Raw genomic sequence first — 23,878 nt, 5'->3', positions numbered from 1 at the left:
TTACAAGGTAGATAATATTAATTTAAAATACTTAAATTCAATAGTTTTAAATTTTATATAATATTAACATATGAAAATTTTATTTCTTTACGGTACATTTATCATGAAGGAAAATAAGAACTAAAACTAAGCTTTAGCCATCCAACGTGGGTGTAGTGCCGCAATTTATGATTTCTAGATTTGCGCCTAGTAATTTATTTGATAACGCGTACTTTACGTACTGTTATAGTAGATAGGACGGTGTTATGTACGCATATGCTATTATAGTGGTAATATAATGATTAAAATCAAGATGTTCATAAAAATGTTGAAACCTATGGAATACTGGAATTTGGTCTCCTATTACTGACTTGCATTAGTGTCAGCAATATTCTGGTGACTATAATAAATAATTTCATTAAATTTAAATTATTGTTAAAAAATGTATCCAATAAAAATGATTGTTTAGTAAAAAAAAACACACGCGTTAGATGTTACGTTGAAAGCGTAAAATCAAAAGGCAACATTCATTATAGTATAGTCTTATAGATCACGGTATAGTATTGGAAAATCAAAAGTTTTGTATTTTTCAGTAAGTCTCGTTGTTATTGTCCATTTCTTATAAAATGATGAAGATTGATTTGTTTGACTGTACGTCTCTTATTCCGTGACAATTTATTTCTCACGCCCCCTTATTCCCGTCGCTATAGGACAGCTTGCGTGTAACCACCCCACGCAGATTGACATGGATAAAATGCCACGGCACTACCTCATCTAACATTCTATTTTATCTCCTCCGTACGCCGTATAGTATTTCAACATATTTCGTGTTCGCGGAACATCGCTTAATACATTCATTGATTTTTGAGTAATGAGCAGAGATAAATTTTTGTCAGATAAACTAAAAAGAATAAGAAATTTAGAGTAAATACCTAAATGCGATAATATAAGCGTAGTATAGATATTATATAACCTTATTTCGTTATACATACATAATAATACCAAGGTCATTTGGAACAAATAATAAATTGCATTCTGTATGGAAGTAAATTACCTTACTCTGATCTAGTAGATCAAATTATATATTGACAAAAGTTTCAACAAATCCTCAAAATAAAATAAAAACCCTTCCGAAATTAAATTATTATTTAGTTATATTCTCGTATCAGTCGTATCATATTCTATTACCTACGATAATATAGAATCCGGTTCCACTGGCTATATGTTCTTATAATCGTATACAATTCTTTAATTCAAATATATCTAATGGGCATAACAAATTTCTGCTTCTTACAATATATAATAAAAATTACATTATAATACATTAATAATATACAAATATATTGTCATATGCCCGAGAACAAAAATCTTATTTTACCGAGTTTATGAGAGACGAGGGTAGATACTTTTCAAATAAATTTAAAATATACTTTCAAAAATATACAACCACTTTATTTGTGTTCATAAAAAAAATAATACGTTTGTATATTATTATGTCGAAAGATACGAAATTGTCATCGAAACATCCAATATATTATTTAATTTTAATTTATTATTGTTCACCGGCGAACGGTCGTAGGGCTTTTTTCCTGATCAGTAACATCGGCGTGCATGCACTGTGTATTTGCATACCGTTTTGAATAAAACAGTTATCATGCCAGTCAAAGGCAATTCAAGCAGTGATTTAGGTGGCACTTAATTGAATTGCTATACTGCGATACCAGTCTATACTGTGTTGCTGGTGCGCAGTTACAATACAATAATATTATGCATAGTAGACGTGCCCTGGTCGTGATCACGAGTTGAGATAGGCTTCGTATAATAATTATTATACTATTGTAGTGTATAGACACAATTCGACTGGTGGCGAATAACAGTGAACTTACTAGATATTTTATAACTTAAATAACTCCTCCTTTTTTGATATGTTTTTCTTTATCATTGAAAATTAAATTTTATTATTTACATACAAATTATATACTATCAGTGTGATGCAAAAATTATCATGATTATATTATTATTATATTATTTACGTTTTTTTATATATTTTTTTAATTTTTAAAACATCATAATTATTTTATTATTTTCAATTGGTCACTTTTTGCACATTGACAACTTAGTTGTGATGTAGTCGTATAAAAATTGACTGAGTAAAACAATATAATTGTAAAGTTATACAGCAAATTTAAAATTAAAAAATTAAATTATAACAAGTGTAAAAAAATGTATTACTTTTTTGCGTGATGACAATGATATAAAAATAAAATAATTAAGTGAATACAATACATAGTTTATATAGTCAATGCACAATGATTATACAAATTTGAGAATAAATTACTATTATTATTATTGTTATGACTGTATCAAGAGTAAAGGCATACCGTTTTTTAGTCGTAGTTAATAAATCACCACAAACCACCTATACATCTTTGTTTAAAACCGTAGGCTGTAGGATGTAAGTAATCTTTGTTAAATCCGGAATTCGTATATTATTATTAAATTATAATATAAAATATACCACGTGGTTATCGTTTTAAAATAACTTCCTAAAGGTGTAACTAGAATCTTATTTTTAGAATGACTATAACCTTTATATTTTTTCTTTATTAATCTTCATGAAAATTTTCCCATTTCTCAATCTAGTAACTTATATAATTCTAAATGGCTCGTAATAAACATAATTTCACAATAATATTAATTGTATGTATAAATTTTGTATTAATACAAAATGTCTGTCTTTAATGGTTTACAACTTTATATTTACAATATTATATCATCAAAGTCCTACTTAAGAATTTTGGGGCCTAAAACTATATTTTTTATGCGGTCCTTAACCTAAATTATAAATTCATTTTTTTTACTATGGTATATTTTGCATATTCAATTTATTTTTTAAGGCCATAAATAAATTATACCATAAATCTATTTCTAATTATTTAAATTATTTAATGTTGATATTAATAAAACGTATATGGCTGTATTACAACTCTTAATAATAAATATCGTTCATAAAAGTTAAAAACTAAACATATAAATATAAATAAATAAATGAACAGATTTTAATGTAAGTAAATGTTTTTCCGAGCTTTTAAATCACTTAACTTCCCAATTAAACCTGCAAAATCCAGTTTGTTTATTATTTCACTTTATGCAGACAGGCGAACAAGTGAATTTAATTATACTTCATAATTTTAAATTGGCAAGGTTAGATAAAGTTGTATAGAAATGTACAATGTACATATTTGAAAAAAATTCTTTTATGTTATTTTTATGAATTTAAAACATATACGCATGCATATTGTATATATATTAAAGGGAATTTGATAGTAATTTTTTTTTTGCATCATAAAAATTGAAAATGCACAATTTCTTTGTTTCTAAATTTCAATACTCTTGCTAAATATTAAATTCATCAATATCATCTTAAATGAGATATTTGAGATATTTATTAATACTATTAAACTGTGATAATATTTCTTACACTTTTTTCTCCATTATTTTAGTCATGTGATCATTTTCATTGTTTTCATCAACATTTTCACAAATAACGTTTTTGGAACATATGATTTAGTCATAATTTAAAATAATAGCTTTAAAAAATTCTTCGCGATACTCCCATCTGGTATTATTATTATAATTACAATCAAAACTAAGGTTAATAAATTTGAAAACCTGATTAAATTTGAGAAACAGAGCAAACTTGTTATTAACTAATTATTTATACATCTCATTAAAGAATTCATTTTTCGTGACTTAATATTCGATAAACAGTTTCCTCTTGTAGACTATTGTATCATTATCTGGCTGCGCCTAAATATATAACCTACATGGCTAAACAAACGTATTATTGTACGATTGCGTTTTACTAGATACTAGAACACAATGAAATCGTTTTTAACTGTTATAATACGTATATTGTATTTTGTATACCATACATGCAACGAAGTATTCAACAAAGTTCAATAATCACTTGTTTATTTTTCAACCGTTATTTTCTCAACAAAGTAAACGCGATTTTCACAAAATCAATACAAAATAATAATATGTTGTATTTATTCTTCATAAACAAAAACATTTTAATATACTAAGTGGTTTTTTGAACAATAAACACATGAAAACTTCAATAGATTCTAAGGAATTCTATAAGACGAAGCAGAATATATTTTCAAGATTTTTATGAATAAAAATCAAATTTTAAACAAGTGGCTTATTATTTATAACTTATTAATATTTAAACTTACGATTAGTTGTACATGCCAACACGGCAACACACATCGTGTAAATTATAAATATTGGTCCACTACAACTAATGAATAACAATAAAAAATATTTTGTGATTTTTTTGTTATTTTTAAATGTTATACTTGAAACTTGAAAATTGTATACAAGATTCCTCATAATAATTTATTCATACTGTAATAAAACAAAAGGGAAAATTAGGTAATCATTTTACTGTACAGTAAGTATTCAATGTATCTCGTGAATAAGTAAGTCACTGTAATCGGTTTGTTACAGTTGAATTCAATGATAACTCATTGTACCAGTCATCGAATTAGGGTTGGTCAATATTGACTTATAAGCTATAAATTAATAAAAATAATATATTATGATATAATATTATAATAATTGTGTAATATGAATATTTTGGGAAAAATATTTTGTACCATATGCTTATAAAAAAGTAAATTACAAACAATAATATAAATTAATATAAAATATTATTGAAAATAAAGACTGACAAACCATTTGAACTAACCGAATTAAATTTATCATTATCAAATTCAATACATTATTTCCATGGTTAGTGACCTATACTCAATGGTAAAATACAGTCTAGGTCAACTATATAGCAGAGCAACTTCCTTGGTTTTTCATTAACTCATATGTTAAACTTACATAGTTTGTAAATAGCCAATAGATATGTAATTTGTCTGTATGTGTTAAATGTTTATAACATAAAACTATATGTTTAAATTCTATTTGAACCTTCATATTTGTATATACATATATTACACAATATATAGGTCTTCCAGATATTTCTAAGTATATTATTAAATATCTAAACATTTTAAGACTTTAAACAAAGGAACACTTGGACCGGAAAATTTGCATTCATGTTAAATAATACGTAACTAAATAATATATCTGAAATATCTTTTAAGTAGATTGAACAAAAAAACATGTAGTAGCTTACAGATAAATTATATATCACTCAGTACAAGAAAAATGCATTTAGTAACGAAAATGTGTAAATTTTATTATATATAACTGTAAAAAAGTTAGGTACTTGATTTCTCGATGTTATAATCAATTACCATTTATCACTGTTAAATAAAATTATTGCAATTATCTGTTAGTTATGTTTATGTATTATAAGTTAAAAGTAGAATCTTTGACACGTTATTTTTATCTTTTAATATTTAATAATTAGTATCTTCTTTCTAGATTTTTTTTTACTTTGTATGTTCTTGCGTTCAGATACTAGAATTTAATTAAAATAAATATTTATTATTATTATTTATTTTAGAATATTTACAAGCTAGTTATATTATAATAAACACATTTTCTGACTATATATATTTTAATTTTACATAAATAACTTAGTGAAGGGGATTGTCCAACGACAAAACCCTTAATGAAGTCAATTTACCAGTGGTGATTTAGAAGGTCCCTACATAAGTTTTTTTACATAACGGATGTTGGGAATATTTTGAAATTTAACAAAAAAATAATAATTTATTCAAATTTCAAATTTTTCTAATGTGGTCGTGTTTTTCCATGAATACTAAATAGTTGTCAAAATCACAAAATTAATAGTGTATTTGTAAAATGAGTTTAAAATTATTTTCACATTTCATTATATAGTATATTAATATAAAATATATTATTGAACTTGCAAAAAAAAAAAAAAAAACGATGAAGCAGATATTTTGGTGTAAGTACCTATTAGTCATTTATATAGATAACTAAAATCTATAACTAATAGGATATTAAGATAGACTGGACTAAGTTAAATAAATAATGTTAAAGCATATATTTTTTATTTTAGCAATTTTACTTTGAGAATAATTGTTTTTAAAAATGTATCTTGTATTTTGTATTGAAGGGTAAAAAAGGGTGAATCATGTACCCAATGTATCCATCCATGATTATAAATTTATAATGTTTATCTTAATTTAAAATAAATACGTGTTTTCGTTGTAGTCTATTAATTCCGGAATTATAAACAAAACGACACCGATTGTAGTATCAAAACAAAGTCATTAACTATAATACCTGACGCGTAATTAAGATAGTCGGAGAAGCGAGTTTCTTCTCAGTTTCTTATAATGATGTATAATTTTGTACCGTTATCAATATTTAATACGTAAATTGTATAAAATATTGTTATTATTAAATTACATTGTACGTTCTGCGTGAACACGATAATATCAAATTGGAAAAAAATCGATCTATTGGTGTACCTACTAAATACAATTTGTCAAAATTCGATTGTAAAGTATTATTAAGCACGTATAAAATGAAATGTGATTTTTAAAATTATATGCTATGGTATAAATTATTCGCACAGATCGCCTTGCTACCAATCGACAAGAAACAACGAAATTCCCCCTTATTGTTATATTATAGGTATTATTATTATCATCGCACGGCAGTCAACTTTCGTATTTACATGAGTGCACATCTACACACGTCGTTATACAACATAGTAGACGTCAACGTCAGTAAAATAAAAACCTCGTTTTAACGGAATGTTATTAAAAAGTAAGAACGAGCAGTTAATTTTACAATCGATCCACATTTGCATGTAAGTCAAAGTTTAACTGTCAAACTAGTAATTTAACTTTGTAATTGGTAAATTTGGTATTTTTTTTAAATTTTAAATTTAAGAACTCAACTGAATATTTAATATAAAAATAAATTCATATTATTCAATGTATTAGGTATTTTTAATTACAATGGTATTTGTATTATACGTATGACAAAATATAAAAAGATAAAAATAAAATAAATAATAAATAATTTGGTTTAACGAATTAAAGTATGTATAGGTAGGTATAGTCGTGAAAATAAAGATTCGAATCAAATTAATGTATAGAAATCATTTTTATTCTCAATAATACTAAATAAAAAATACAACTTGCCTACGTAATATAATTTCTTAGTCTAAGTACCTACAGATATTTACCCACTACGCCTCAGCCGTTAGCAGCCTCAAAGTGCTCACGATATTTGATAATTTCGGATCCTAATCAGTGGTCACATAATACAGCGTTTTATATAACGGTCAAAACCATTATTCCTAACAACGAAGGTATGTATTATAATAAAATTGTGTATAACAATATAATATTATTATGCAGCTTAGTATGCACACACTGTACACACATATACATGTATACATCACAAGTCCACAATAATTACACACGTTAACTAAGTCTGTTGAATAAATTAAATATCAAATAGTACCTATTATGGTCGTATATTATGATATGGGCATGCGTTTATTCGTTCGTCACTAGTGTACAACAACACTTGTGGTCCACGTTCAATTGACCACAAGCAGATCTACTTAAACCCCAAACGCTTCGGTATACGTCCTGCACGCGTGCCGATGTTTCCGATTGTTTTCATCGTCGCGACTTAAAACATATTACATAGATGAGCGCCAGTATGACGTGCGTGTGCGCCGAGCCGTCGGCATATAATATATATATTTATATATATATATTAATTACGCGGTATACCCATACGCAATATATCAACCCGTTACGGTCAATTATTATATCATATACAATATTATTATACCTTAATAAATTACTAATAATATACTACGCGTATATGCCTTATTACCTGTGCACGTGGGAAGAGCGGACGTGTATATTATATTCTATGATCGTGTAGATTTATACATACATACATACATATATATATATAAACACGCGTATATCCCTATAGTGTATAATATATAGTGTCGTAAGGTATCGCGTTTAATATACGAAAATATGTAGAACGTCGCGGGTCGAGCTGCAGAATCTCTCGGGTACACGTGTACTGCACGTACACTGCGGTGTAATAATATGCGTACACCTATGTCGACGCGGACCGCGCGATTTTCATATTTCTTCTCATTCGCTTGCGGCGACCACGGCGGCGGCGGCGGCGGCGATACGCGGCGACCACGACGGTGGCGGCGGCGCTGACACGACGACGGTTGCGGCTGCGGCGGGCATGGCGTTCGGGCGTCGGACTCGCGTCGTGTGCCACGGCGTACGATTTCCGTGCCGCCGTCGCCGCAGCGCGCCAACTAGGACACACAGGCGCAATGGGCGCGCCGCCGCCCGCCTCGGGCTCCGTCGTCCGCGCGCGAAACCGGGTCACACCTATGCCGCGTCCCGCCGTCCCGCGCGCGCACGCCGCGCCAACGGGGTCGCCGCACGGTGGTGTTTTACCGGCCCCGCCGCGCGCCCCGCGCCGCAATCGGGCACGCCGATCCGCCGCCCCGTCGCATACGCGCATATATACGCCGCGTACAGGCCTCACCCGTCCGGCGCCCACGCGCGGCCGAGGGGTGCCGGCGGTTTGCGCGAGCGCGCGTCGTGCGTACATATACGTATATACGATACGGTGTATAATGTGTGCGCCGCTGCGTATCGCGTCCGCGTTACGGTTATACACGTACCCGTTATACGGCCGCCGCCGGTGTACGCGCCACACTATATACGTGTGTGTACAGGATGCTTCGCCGAGCGCTTTCTGGCGCAGCGTCGCCTTCTCCGCCTCGCCGCCCGCACAGCTCGCACTTTTATCCTAGGACGAAATGCGTTTATTCAAATCCCGGTTATTTTGGAACTTTCGAGTAGGTCCGCCCGTACGCCGTACGCGTAGGCAATGATAACGATGTTTTCAAATACGTATATATTGCTTTCGTCTATATAGTATACGCCGTTCGAGGAGTGCACGGGAAACGAAACATTAAGAATTTTCAGTATTCGTAAATTGAATAGGTACCCCCCCCCCGGGTATTGCGAGTGAAAGTCCGCGATGGCGGTCTTGTACGCAGAACATAAAATAACAGAATTGATATTCGGTCAGATTAATTCTCGGACGGTGTTACAAAAATGTTAATAGGCTAATTTAAATTACTACAATTTTGACATCACCACAGCCCCAATATCTTAAAATATTAATATCGTCTACTATTATGTCTTGTTTGTAGGTAAACATATCGTAATCGCATAACACATAGAAAACAACTCGTTTAAATTTTGATTTATAATCGTCTAGGCATCCAAAAACCTAATGTTCACGATTTAGACATTCCTTAAATTATATAAAAAATGTGAGTATTCAATAATGTGATCTCTAGACTCTAGGTATGTAATAATTGAGTATCCCAAAAATCAAAATTTTAATACACACGGTATTAGAAAGGGAAATTCGTTGAGAACTTGCTTGGTGAACCGCCCTGTATATTATTAGCACATACAGTGGATTGTATATAATACGTCATGTGGTACACATTCATATTGACGTTAATTCAGTAATGTTATTTGAGGATGAGAGGTGATACGGGTGGATTTGAATTACATATTTTTTTTTTCTTTTGTAAAGAATATTATTGTTAAAAAATAATTCAAGAAATCTCAATTTGGAAGAAAAAAAGTCTTACATATGAAAATTTGTATTTTTATTGTAAACAATTGTAATCATCTTCTCTCGTCTGTTGTTCTTTATATAATATAATGCCACCCCATTATATTAGTTCAACCATTGATTATATAATCAATGGTTTAACTTATCGGATATTAGATAGGTGTTTACGATAAAATACTTTATTGTCGAATTGAGGCAATAATAGCTTGGCTATAGAACCCACCAAAATTATGAAAACCGTGCATTAATACATCTGAACGTTATCCAATATTGCATTAATGTTGGTCAATTTATTTTTATTTTTTTATTTAAGCAAACGTGGTCAAAGCCAATAAAATCAACAATCGACAATCACGAAATTTACCAAAAACTCAATTTTACGATTTTTATGGGTAAGAACTTGCTTATAGAACATCATCGCTTTCGTAATGGAGATTTATTTACACATTTTTGTTTTATATATTATAAATGCATACCGTATTAGCAACTATTTTGTGATAAACTCAAATAATGTATTATATATTATATATTATTATGTATATAATCAGAAATCTTAAGTGAAAAAAAATCATCTAGCGATAAATGATGAAATTTTATGGCGTTGAAGTGGTTGATTATAGTAACTTAAAAGGATAGGATAGATACAATTTTAAAAGTAAAATAATAAAATTAGACGTTGGACTTAAAATCTTTAAAACTGTCAATTTTATTTTTCATAATATGCTAAAACACAACATATCAAAACAGCTAATAGTTAAAAGCATCATAATAATAGAGGTAGGTACTATAGTTTGTATTTTTCTTAAAAATCATTCAATATATAAAATATAAGTCGATACCTATATATTTGTATAGGTTTAATAAATGTTTATAATTAATAATATATTATGTTTTATGAAAGTGATCATCATTCAACTAAAATTCAATACAATCACTTTAAACTGAAAAGTATCTTTGACAAATCAACGATACAAAAATGTATATATATATATATACATAAATACATAATAATAGTATAATGTATATAATCGTATAAACATTATAAATCACAATATGGCGATATAAATCAGTATTTTACCTATTATAAAATATAATTATCTTTCAGATAATAATTTTAAAAGTAACAATAATGTAATCTATGTTAACGTTAACGTTAATGTAAATTTGTTTTCAAATTCTACTGAGTCTAAGGCATATTTATAATTACTTTAACCAAACTTGGATATTCTTCTTTAGTTATTAACAATTATACTAGAGTTAGTGGCATTGTTAAACATGTATTTGTGATATTTAAAAAAAAATGTAAACCTTCATGCTGTAGCAAAATTTAATATTTACTACATACGTATATTCTTAAGTTTGGCATAACTATTAACAAATCACTTAATTACACCAGTACTGTTATAACTTAAGATATACTTACCTTTTGGATTTCATAGCTAGAGACAACGTCCTTCAAGTTACATAGTAGATACTAACATTCATATTTTAATTATCTATCTAAACATTTGTATTTATAACTGTCAGTTATAGAAAAGTTTAATCAGATATTTATTGCATTCATTTATTTGTAAAAATATATTTTTACACATTATAACTTGTATAAATTACCTTTTATGATATCTATTTGCTTAAGTTTAAGTTCCGTTACGTTTAATTACCTGGTTATATTATTTATACTAATTATATTCTCTCTGCTCAAACACAGCCATTAACTTTGAGGAGAAAATACTTTTGTGTGTTTTTAATTATTATAATATTATGCAACTATAAATATTAATGACAGTAAATGCATATTTATTATTACTATTATTATTAGTTTTCGTAAAACACATTTAATGTTAATAATAAATCTAAAAAATATTTAAATTTTTAATCAGTATCATTATTGTGCCATTTTAATATTATATTTATTACTAACTAACTACCTACTTGTATGTATAAATTCCATCTTTTATAACGTCAAGTGTATACAAACCTAAGAAATCGAATACACTCGAATAAAGTATTATTCCTATAAATATATTTATTTTTCATTGTTTAATAATACTGTTTGTATAAATCTTTAAGGATTTCTTAAAATCTTTAAATTAAATAAATTAGTCTTTTGGAATTCCCTTTTGATAGCTCGTATTTATAATTGGTAGCTGTGGCATATTAAACAGAACTCTCCTCACTTTTTAAGTACACGCCGGAGCTGAGACTGAAACTACTGTACTTTGTGAATTTGTGATTAAAGTACGTTCGGGATTTCTACAAAATCCACTTGAACGCAAAACCATTTTTTTCCGTTTCCTTCACTTTTTTGTATTGCTTATGCTTTTTGATATATTTTTTGAGAAAATAATCATTATGTATATTATAATATAAAACCATTTATTCATAAATGTAAAATAATTATAAAATACTTATATAAACCGTTTTTGTAAATTACAAATAAATACTTTTCGGCTTGTATCCATCCCGGAACGGTGGAGAGATTTGGCTAAAATTACAATTAACAATCATTTATCAATTTACACCTTATATGTTTTATATGCGAATATATCCGTACCATGTAACTATGTGCGTTATCGCGACTATTAAAAAAGTTCGTAATACTCTATCGGGTACTATCGGTGGGAATGTACATGAAAAAATAATCTCAATATATTAAAAAATTATTTTTATTTTATTAGATAACTATATAATACAATAAGTATACAGATTTATACCAGGTAAAACGTTTTTGAAAATATTATCGAATTTTTTATCATTTTAATATATTTTTTAAGTTATTTACATTTAAATCTCGTGTTCTAATCTAAAGCATTTTATTTTCCTGAGAATTTCAATAAATAAAAATGAATCCCTAATGATACCTAACCATGCAGGACGTAATGGTAAGCGGGGGGGGGCGCAAAGTACAAAGCGATTGTAGTATATTTTCTATACGCAACGTTGCGTCGTTTTGCGTATCATTTAAAAAATAATAAAGATTTGCCTCCATTAATAATGTAATCACAATCAAAACCCATATATTTTCTCGCTGATGGAATATTTTTGGTTTCTTATTCATTTTCTACGCGTCTACTCTATTTATCGCTGCAGATATAAGTGAAATGTAATATCACACAATAATCTAAATATTATTATAAATATAATATCTGAAAATATACCTACTATAAATTATTAAACTGTTATTCTTGTTAGATATTGAATATTCGTATTTTCGTAATAAAAACGTTGTTTTGTTATAAATTCTATTTTAGGACACAACGGAACGAGGTAGTATAAATTATTTCGAAAGCAATCAAAGAAATTTGATTTTTATATATTTAAAAGCATACATTTTTAAGTTTTTTGTGTTATACACAATATAGTTTAAATTTTAGGACCATAAACGCTCAGTTTTTATTAGTGTAATTATTTATTTTCTTAATTAAATAAAAGGTTTCGTTTTGATAAAATTTTTAAATATTTAAAACATTATTTTAATATATTTCAACAACGGCAATACGGCGTTATGAATAGGCAATTTAGGTACATATATGCCGTGTATTCATTTATCCGGTATAATAAATTGTTATTTAAAAACTAGTTTTATTGATATTAACCTAACTAGCAGCCATAATAATTATCGGATGCAACGAAATCATTCTGAATTTCAATTAATATTTAATTATAATTATTTATTTATTCAATATTACCAATGTATTATCATCCTATATATCCTTTAATGATTCAATGTTTTTCACGTCCAAACGTTTTGATTGACGCTCGACGAAATAATACAAATTATATCGATCAACGGTCTCGAATCACGATGCACAACAAAATAAAGTAATATTGACTTGCGTTACTACAGCTTACTTAATTTGTTTAAAGCGAAGTTATTATCACACAAATAAAAAAAAAATCCTGCTTACAAATCGCACGTATTGCCGATTCTAACGTATTTTATGTATTATGTTTGTAAAGCTTGAATAACTCCCAAGGGAAACGCCAGAATATAATCGTATTTGATTGAAAAATGTATGGTCCCTTGTATAACTGAGTCGAGAAACGTAACGATATAAAAGATATAATACTGAGTCGTAGTGAATTTTATAGAAAGCCATTCCTCTCAGTGTTATACAGATACTAGAAGTAAAATACTTCAATGATTAGCTAATGTACGAAGAGTGATTGTACAAATTATTGAATTCTGTTTAATAACTGGTGGTACAGATAAGAGGCAAAAATCCTTATGTAGACCTCATATAATATGTAAGGATTCATCATGAAAGATCTGGTAAAATTGTAGAAAAAGCTCAGGTGTATTTGGCATATGAAGGGAAATTTTGATATTTCAGTGTTAAATCTTGGAGAACTGTAAAGCAGTTAAGCTGTACATGACAGATATGATGATACCAATCTTTTCACTTTTAACTTCAAGACAGCTAATGTGAGTTTTGATTTCTTATTACTTTGATCAGAATGTCTGATTGGTAATATGAACTAAAATGTTTTTAGAACATGGGCATAGAATATTTAAAGATATCTTTCCTTTTTCAAGCCATTCTGGGATCATCTTTTCAGCCATTTTTATCAAATGCTCATACTTTTCTATCCAACCCTAAAGCTTTCACATTTTTTTTAACGCCTAACCCTCATTTTTGGTTTTGTCCAAGTCCACTTGACTTTGTCAAGTTATTTTTGTCGGCCATCTGTATCTTTTTAAGAATGTTATCCATTGTACTTATACTTCTCAAATACTTTTTAATCAACATATTTTTTAAATTATGTATATTTTACTATCAATAACAAGCAGCTTATTAATTGTTTAAATTTTTCTTTTATCCAACATCAACTACTTTTTTAGTATAAAAAAAAGATTTTATAATTAAATGGTTCTATAATGACAACACAATTTTGTTTAAATGAAACGTATTTATTTTATATTAATGGAATTATTTAAGAAAATATTGCATAAATATTGCAATAAGTATATGTCTTTATCCGAAACTCAGCATTTTTACCAAAATAAAATCATAATATCAAACTCTTTATTTAAATTATCTAAAAATAATAAATCGTTGAAAATTTACCAAAAAATAAAATATTTCATATCAAATGAAATGTATGTTTTATTATATTGTAGTTATAATAATGAATAAGTAATAATAATAATAATAGTATGATTGGAATAGAAAAAAATAGCATCTATTACTTTGGAAAAAAGAATTGCACATTCCAATATATGTTTTAATGTATTTTGTAAATTTCAAGCACATAAATTGAGCAATTGAAATACACATTAAAAAAAAAAAATTAATGAATAAACAAAATATTGTATAACCAACATAATCTTAAAAAATTGTAAAAAGAACACAAGGTTTACAAATTAAAATTAAGTGTTTTGTTCGTATAATTGTTTCGTATAAATTTTATCATTGTTCATAGTAATTTGATACTTTGTTTGGCTTCATTTTACCTCCCCGATTATCGTAGTCCTTTACCCTGTATATACGAACAAGCCAATGTTCAGTTGTATATGCTTCGTCAACTACATGTAATGTTACATTTTTTACCCCAATCTCTGCATTACGAACGCGATCATAACCAGCAGGCTTTCCTATAATAATAATAAATATCATAAATTATATGTAGTTCAGAGAGAGGAGAGTATATATTTATAATTTATTGTTTTTATAAAGAATTACACTGACAAAAGTCGGTAATGAAAGATAAATTTATTTAAATTTGGATATCAAAATTTGAATTTTTACTCTATTTTCAGAATAAGTAGGAATTACTGTTATTTTTAAATTAAATTAACTCTTGCATAATATTATCTTTCTAATATTCTATGTAGTATCAAATACAGTCCTGTGAGTATAACCCTGTAAATACTCATTGCAATATCTCCTGAATTAATCGAGATATCACAAAGCTATTTTTTATAAGACTCATAGGGACAAGGACTAAAAGGGTTTCATATTTTGGTAAAAAGTTAAAAAATAATTTTTATTTTCATTAGCATTTTGATTTTTAATATATATTTTTTTAATTTTGAGAATATGTTTTTATTATAATATGGACACGAGCTTGCAGGCCACGTTTGATAACACTAATACTTATATGGTATTAAGTAATTCACAATTTTTCTCAAAACTAGAAAAAAATATTAAAAATAAAAGGTTGAAACTTAAAATGTTTCAACAAAAAAGTCTATTTTCAATTTTTCTTAACAAGTTGACAGTCACGGTATTTTTATAAATCTGTCCTCATATACAATGAGTACCAAATTTGGTAATCATTGGTTTTGACTCGTAGGGTTTTATGTTTTTTGAATTATTGAGTACCAATAATGGTACACAGTGACGTAATTATAAAAAAATTGATAATTATTATGGTTAAACGGTTAACAAAAATCAAACAGTGTGTGAGTACTAGTATTAGTACTTAAAGCATTCTAGGACAGCTCTATAAAAATTCCGTGGCGTACAAGATAAATCATGAGAGTACCAACTACGGTATTCATGGCAGTCAACTTGTTTTAAAAATAATTAAATAAAAAATAATTTTTTTAAACTTTTTTTACTAAAACATTAAACTAAATTAAAATATGAAATACTCCTGTCTTATATAAATAAAAAAAAAAAAGGAAGAGTTTTAAGATATCTCCATTAATTCAGGAGATATTGCAATGGGTAAATCCTCACGGGACACTATGTTCCTGGAAATACCTGAACTAATTAACAAAATTAAAAAATTAACTTTATAAAAAGTTTATTTTCTTTGGTTATTGCCTATTGGTATAAATATAAACTCCTTAAAAAAAATATATTTTTAATACTTATATTATAATAAATTATTGAAAACATTTAATTACCTCCTTCAGAAAAAACTTGACCAAATCTATAGTAACACATTTTATACATCAATGAATTTTTCAATTTCTTTGAACCTTCTTTATCCACGCGAAATTCTCCACTTGGTGAGTAATAATCAGATTCTTTAATATGTCTACCTTTTTCAGTTGAACCACCAATACGCACCATCCATAAAAATTTATTTATATCTATGAAAAAAAAATATATAAATTTAAGTTCAGAAATAAAATTACAAATATAATATTATTAGTTACCATCTGATGAATAACCAACAACACCACCAAAAATGACTAGCACATAATCAACATCTAGTTCCCTCATTATCTCATAAGCTTCATCTTCGCCAGATGACATAGCTTGTCCAACTCTAGAAATATGAGTATTATTCCACGTGTTATTATCCACTAAAATTGTTCTATTAGCCATCGCTGTAATTTGATAACCATAATCCCACCATGACATTACTCGAGCATCCTTAAAGTAAAGAATAAATAATTTAGAAAATGTAAAACCATTAACATTTATTTTAATTACTTCAGCTGTATTCATACGCAGCCAGTAATATGCTTCTCTGAAATCATCAAAAATAACTTGAGAACCATCATGTGAGCGAGCTGACAACACAATACTTGGTGAACTATATGCTTCGGAGGTAACCCATGTACAATGAAATACATAAGAAATCAGCATAAATGTAAGCATCGTTACAAATGCAGTAGCAATCTAAATTTTAAAAATAAAAATGAATTATTTAACAGATACTTACTATAATTTAATATTTTAACAATCAACTTACTTCACTTTTCATTGATTTGCTATTTTCATTTTTCTTTGATTTTTTTTCAGGTACTTTGGATGAACTCTCAAGGTATTGTGTCATGTAAGTTGATAACATAGATGAAGCGCCAATACCAGATAAAATACACATTACTGGCGCAAGGACTAACATTAAACGTACCATTACACCCTAAAATAATTTCAAAATGTTTTAAATTCAAATCTAAAACCAAAATAAATTTAAATATACTAACAGCAAAGTAAATGCTAGTAACTCCATAAAGTATCACAAAAATATTAGCATCTGTAAGCTTTGAAAAACAAAAATATAATCCAACAGGAAACAGGAACACCTGTATGTGTAAATCAAAATAAAATGAAGACCAAGATGTAGGTTGATGTTCAGAAACAGATGCAATGATCGGTATGTGATTTTTAGCATAAGATGGATCCAATAATGTATAGAAACGGCCAGTCCATGGAGCAATTTTTCCTTCAAAATTTATAATGTTAAGAAATTTAACAAAAATGTTTTAAATTATATTTATTCTTTTTACCAGTTATTGTAAGTAAAGTGCCAAAAGCAATGACAACACCTCCAATTAAATATATAATAAACTGGAGCAATGTTTGAAAATCATCTCCAACAATCTTTGTTCGCATGTAATTTATCCCACCAAGTATTTGACATAAACCAAATACACCTAAAGCCTTCATAAATAAAAAAAAGTTGTATTAAATTTTTTTTTAAAGTTTCGATAAATATTAATCATACCATCATATGCTCAGAAGTTTGGACTGGTTGGAACCCAACAAATGATATTTGCATTGACAATATGGTACCAATACAGTATACAGTGCTGTATGCTACATAGATTCTATGCGAAAATCGTCCAGTAACCATCAAAACAAATACATGCATTGGTATTAAATTTATTAAGAACACATATCCACCCCAAGATGATACCTAAAAAATAAAATCCAATTTTATTAAAATAATATAATTAAAAATAGTAATAAAACATTTTTAAGCTCCTAGCACAGGATAATTAAAACTTAAAATTAACTATATGAGATAAATTTGTGAACTTAATAATTATTATTCATTATAACATATATAGTTTATAAATTTCAATTACTATTTAGAATTCAAATGTTTATCTTACCATGTAAAAATATGCAAGTGCAGTAAACGCAGACCATAGTATACTACCCGTTTTCACAGATTTTATCCATGCATAATAGGTTAAAAGCATACAAAAAATAGCAATGGCTGAAAACAAATATATTTATCACGTTATAACCTTTATTATTTTAATATAAAATTTTAACTATAGTATAAAATATTAATAATTTACCTTCATTATCATAAGATCCAGCAACCGAACGAGATATGTAGCCTGGAACAATTGCTATCATGGCAGCTGCAATAAGTCCAGCACGGGTATCTTTTAACTCTTTGGTCAAAAGGAATGTAATTATAGTAGTAAAACTAGAAAACAAAGGTGCTAAAAAAACACATATGTTTCGAATTTCTAAAGTTAAATTGATAAAATGAAGAGTGTTGTAAATGACGGTCGATGTTATCATTAAACCAGGGTAAATTGTACCTAAAAATAACATGTATAATTACAATTTTTTGTCATTACTAATATTTTAATTTTTTTTAATGCATAATAATATATTATTCTTTAAAAATTACCTCCAATTATTCTACCAAGTGGATACCATGCTCGATCATCAAACCAATTATGAAATTTATAAAATCCTTCTTCCGCAAGATATTGTGTTGTACGATAGTTGAAGTATGGATCAAATTCATGAATAACACTTTCAAATCGAAGTACAGAAAAAAGTCTTGTTGCAAAAGCTGAAAACATTTTTATTGCATTAAATTATTAAAAAGTAAAATAAAATAATTTAATATTACACTCACATAGTACTGCTGCAGTAGTTAAGATAGTCATCTTTAAAAAAGATTCTTGTTTTTCGTTGGACATGCCAAATAGCAATGGCTTGTATAACACAGTGGAACTCATTATAATTGGAATCTATAAGAAATAAAAGATTAACATCTATTTTATTTAAGTTTTAGATTTAAAACAGAAAAAAACAGAGTACCAGAGGTATAATTTTATTTTTAGGTACTATAACTTATAAGTGATTATTTTTTTTTGTAAACAATTGTTGGTACAGATACTTATCTATTATACAAGTATGAAGTATTCATATCACGGTATATAGAATAGTTGACAATTGTCACAAATGTACGATTTGTAATACTTGATTATTTAGAAACACCAATTCAATATATTTAATTGAAATAAAAATAAAAATATAAACAATTTGATTATAAATCAATTGGGTATTAAAAACTATATATAACAATGTATTCATTGAGTATTTTAATGTTTGGTATAGTCAAAGTACCTACTCGAAAATTAAAAAAATGTAATCCAAAAAATAATAAAAATAATATTAAAATAATTGATATTTTAAGTTCCTTTCTATTTAAATTGTCTTTAAAACCGTATATAAATGAAACTAGTACAGTATTTAAACCAAAACATTAAACTGCCAATACTGACTACTTATTTAATCTCGAAAATATTGACTATGACATCTAAACACAAGACTGTAAACAAAAAACCATTTTACATTTGAAAATGGTCGTTGATCGAATATTACACTTCGTTCAGACCAACATCAAGCACCTGTCCCTAAACTAATACAAAAAACAAGTTACTTACGTTTACGACGGCTTATTAAAATACTCGGCCCGGCGTTTTACCACCAGCAATCACGACTTAATAATAACAGTAATACTAATAATATTATTATGACTTTATCGACAGGAATGTTGAGTACATCTTGACGGGGTACATAAACTTATGACATCGAACAATATTATAATTTATCGATATCCCCACGCAAGACGGTAACGGACATTTTCTTTGAAATTCGAAGTTACGGTCCGAGTAGACTAAAAATTTACGCTACGATTTATTATTATTATTATTATTAGAGGTGTCGCAGGAGTTAGTATGAGCAATAGAATACGTACCGCAAGCAATATTTGATAAGAAAATGCAGGGGTTCCAAAAGTATATTGTTACTGTTTGTTAAACAATAACCATGGTTTTGCATTACCATGGTGCTAACCGAGTTCACCGTGTTGCTGTTGGCGTTGCAATTTTGCAAATAGTAATCATGAATGCCCGGAAAAACTCACTGTTTGACAGAGACGTCGTCACTACGTCAGTGGTCGTAGCCTGTTGGTGCATGGTTTTGGACGGTGGACTACAGTTAAGACAGAGTACGCACGTCTGACGGGGCACAGACGTGTATGCTTGGCGGCTTCACTGCAATACACCAATCGTTGAACAACAAGCTACATGCATACACGGCCTTAGAAGATATCTTATTTTATTCCAAGACCATGATTGCCAGCTCAGGGCTTAGAATGCTTAGATCAAAAACTACTATATATGTAATATATAAGTAACACGGTGAAATACTCGTACAACAGAAAAGATTAAAACTTTTATATACATATAATGGTTAAATGAATGGTCACTTATTTTTCAAAAAGTCTCTATAAAACAAGTCATAGCCAGGTATTGGCGTTGTGGATGTAATTCTTCACTCGATTTTCCGGGAACAAGAGTTGGGTTTGTTCAGTTTGTTGTCTTGTTGATCTATATGTATAAAACCGTTTTCTGTACCTAGTATTCTTATTCATAAAAAATGCAATTGACGATAGGATGACTGCCGTTCCGTTGGTTCCAGACTTCCAGAGCTAATACATGTAAAAAAAAAAGACAATTTAAACAACAACAGCTCCAACTAAGATCTTCAACCTAATTTAAGCAAGTTTTAAATTTTTACGACGAATAATGCTTAATCATTTCCAGAATAAAAAGTAACCAAGATTGCTCACTGTAGTCCTTTACAAACCTATAGTTTAGGAAAAATACTGAAAATCCCGTCAAAGTCAGTTCAGTCTACGAAAATTATTCTGAACAAAAACAAAGAGAAATGGGAATATAAAATAATTGAAAGAACTAGAATAACTTCAATAACTAGATACTGCTGATACTAGAATGCATATAGGTACTTACTTTTTATAATGATAACTTAGTGAGTAAAACGAATTCGTAAACTTGCTGGATATATATTTTATAATAATTAATTAATTATATCGTCTATCGTCATACAACGATAATATATTATCGTTAATATCAATAGTACAATAAGATATTTTGAAGATGGGCCCCTGTTTTTCCAATGATTTTTATTTAGATTATATAGGTAATAATGTATTATAAAATATTAAAATCTTAGAATATTAAATAATTATGAGTATGGCAACATTATAGAAAAAAATGTTTAAAATTTAACTAAAATAACTTTCACTTTATATCTATGACATAATATAGGTATAAGTTGAACTCAATATTCCTATTATCGTAAAACTCTAAAAGTTTGAAATTTTCCTTACATCATTGTTTTTTATTAAATTTTAGCCTTTAGGTATACCTATGACCTATCTATATTAGTACGAAATTGTTGCTAAGTTACAATAATTATCATTTATAAAACATAAAATACGTCGTTAAATGTTTAATAAATAATGAAAAATGTAATACCTAACTACTTATTTATTTCAAAACTGTATAGTTGTGTACAATTTAATGCAAATTATATAATTTTTAACTTATTTATATAAACTTTAATGCAGTTGTTCAAAAAATTAATAATGATAGATGATGTAATTCAATTATTAGTTCTTATTAAAACATTTTTTTCTAGTATTGTCGATCGGATATTTGGGTATTTAGAAAATATTTTACACAATGACACTGGTAACAACGTAGTTCGATTAAATGCCAATACTACAACGTTTCCAATGACTGCAATTGAGCCAATAGAAAGAAATCAAATTTATAAAAACGAGACTTGTCGAAAAATGCATAACCATACAAATAACCATAGCTCTGAAATAAACAACAAATTTCCAATAAAAGATACTTTGCAGAAAAAAATAAATTTCAAATTTAGAAACACAGAACCTGCATATTTTAATACCGAAACACTAAAAAAATCCATGAATAATAGTGATTTATATTACGGGATATTCTATGAAAATATGGTAGGGTATTATTATTCTAAAATCAATTAAATAAATAATTTACTAATTAATGTTATAACTGCTTTTACAATACATGATAATAATATACAATGTCTTATAATATGCCCTGTTCAGAAATGCAACGAAACGAAAATTAAAGACAACGAAGAGAAGAAGTTTCTATTTTTCGAATCCATGCGTCGAGATATAATGAGAAGAACTCAACGGTCTCAACCGAAAGCATATTAATTAACTATTATATAATAATGTATTGTTTATTTATACAATACAACTGTAGAATTATAGTTAAATGCCAAGTCCAGAATCTCTGTCAAAATAATGTTTATTGTTAAACCAAGTTAGCTAGAGCACGGTTATAGGTACAATTATTTATAGAATGTTTAGATATTGTAATTTTTAGTCGCAGACTCACAGCTCATAGCTACTATAGCTAGTAACTATAAGTCACTATATTATATGTATTTCCATATAGTTATTAATTATTATTGTGTAGTTGAACAAGCACAAAATATAGCTAACAGATTTAACCGTAATATACCAACTTTACATCATCGTTTTACGTTTACCTAAATACTGTACTGTGACTGTCTATACTGTCTATACTTCTTTAAGTTAAATGACAGAGAGGTAACAATAACGTGAACGAAATAGATTAAAATCTATACAGTTAGTCAGTATTGCTCAACAGTTATTTTAACTTCAGATACTATAATAAAAAAAATCGTAAAATTGCTTATGTATCATTAATATTTATTTGTGGATTAGGAATTAATGATAAAATTAATTAAAACTATTATTATAGCCTTCATTATTATGTTTGGACGTGGAATAAAACCGCAAATAAAAGTTTACAGTTTCAACTTTACACTCCAAAATTAAAGTATATTAGATTTTAACAGAATTTAAAATTGTTATTATTTAGTAATAAGTAAATAGAATTATAGTTTTTGTTACGACCCAAATGTGTAAATGTGTTGAAGAGGAATATCAATGCGAAATTAATATATAGATTGTTGTGGATACAAACAGTTATAATGATTTCTTTATTTTTAGTACTTTTAAAAATATAATACAAAGCAATAAATATTAAATAGTGATACAATCAGATTCTGAGCTTTGAAGTGCCCAGGTGTCCCCAATCGTCTGCCGAGCATTTGCATTGATCTCCCTTATAAATATGATCGGATCATAAAGAGTGGTGGTTAGGTCGTGATGACTGTGCTAGGTGAAATTATTGTTCCAAGTAACCATAATATCGTTTAGTATTCTAACTATCGATATCCTTTCGGTTGATTTCCGATTTTCGTGGGAACGTGTGTTATATGTTTATGGCCATATTATCTATGTATGATACTGGCCTTCGAGTATATTATATATACATACTATTAATTACTTGATTACATTGGAGAACCTTCGGCTCAGAATTTCCCTCCTAGTAAAGTGAGTTTTTATAGTT

At 28.1% G+C, this 23,878-nt stretch overlaps 2 protein-coding genes and 1 pseudogene across 2 annotated transcripts in view; 1 reads left to right on the top strand and 2 right to left on the bottom strand.

Moving 5' to 3' along the window:
* LOC113550584 (acetylcholine receptor subunit alpha-like) overlaps positions 1-8,203 on the bottom strand; it is a 46,745-nt gene extending 38,542 nt beyond the window's left edge. Inside the window, exon 1 of the mRNA XM_026952514.1 lies at positions 7,834-8,203. The gene's annotated coding sequence lies outside the window, so the exon portion shown is untranslated. The remainder of the gene's footprint in view (positions 1-7,833) is intronic.
* A 6,645-nt stretch (positions 8,204-14,848) lies between these two features.
* On the bottom strand, positions 14,849-20,298 carry LOC113550659 (dolichyl-diphosphooligosaccharide--protein glycosyltransferase subunit STT3A). Its single transcript, XM_026952629.1, has 13 exons — positions 20,021-20,298; positions 19,207-19,321; positions 18,973-19,140; positions 18,629-18,880; positions 18,437-18,543; positions 18,046-18,237; positions 17,828-17,981; positions 17,525-17,763; positions 17,290-17,460; positions 17,028-17,216; positions 16,748-16,967; positions 16,493-16,681; positions 14,849-15,232 (listed from the first exon to the last, which is right to left on the bottom strand). The coding sequence occupies exons 2-13, from the start codon at positions 19,307-19,309 to the stop codon at positions 15,048-15,050; spliced, it is 2,169 nt and encodes a 722-aa protein (XP_026808430.1). The 5' UTR covers positions 19,310-19,321; positions 20,021-20,298; the 3' UTR covers positions 14,849-15,047.
* Positions 20,299-20,405: 107 nt separating this feature from the next.
* LOC113548971 lies at positions 20,406-23,210 on the top strand (annotated as a pseudogene).
* Positions 23,211-23,878: the final 668 nt, after the last annotated feature.

This window comes from Rhopalosiphum maidis, chromosome 4 (assembly GCF_003676215.2).
Source record: "Rhopalosiphum maidis isolate BTI-1 chromosome 4, ASM367621v3, whole genome shotgun sequence".
Taxonomy (NCBI): Eukaryota; Metazoa; Arthropoda; class Insecta; order Hemiptera; family Aphididae; genus Rhopalosiphum; species Rhopalosiphum maidis.
The sequence above is the reverse complement of the archived record's forward strand: the minus strand, read 5'-3'. Positions and strand labels throughout refer to the sequence as shown.

What these genes read in the sequence shown, in the direction of transcription:
- LOC113550659 (XM_026952629.1), bottom strand. Translation starts at nt 19,309, where the DNA reads ATGAGTTCCACTGTGTTATACAAGCCATTGCTATTTGGCATGTCCAAC. An exon ending in TGGATCTTATGATAATGAAG is followed by an intron (nt 18,544 to 18,628) that starts GTAAATTATTAA and finishes ATTTGTTTTCAG; the next exon opens with CCATTGCTATTTTTTGTATG. An exon ending in TGCGTATGAATACAGCTGAA is followed by an intron (nt 16,968 to 17,027) that starts GTAATTAAAATA and finishes CTTTACTTTAAG; the next exon opens with GATGCTCGAGTAATGTCATG.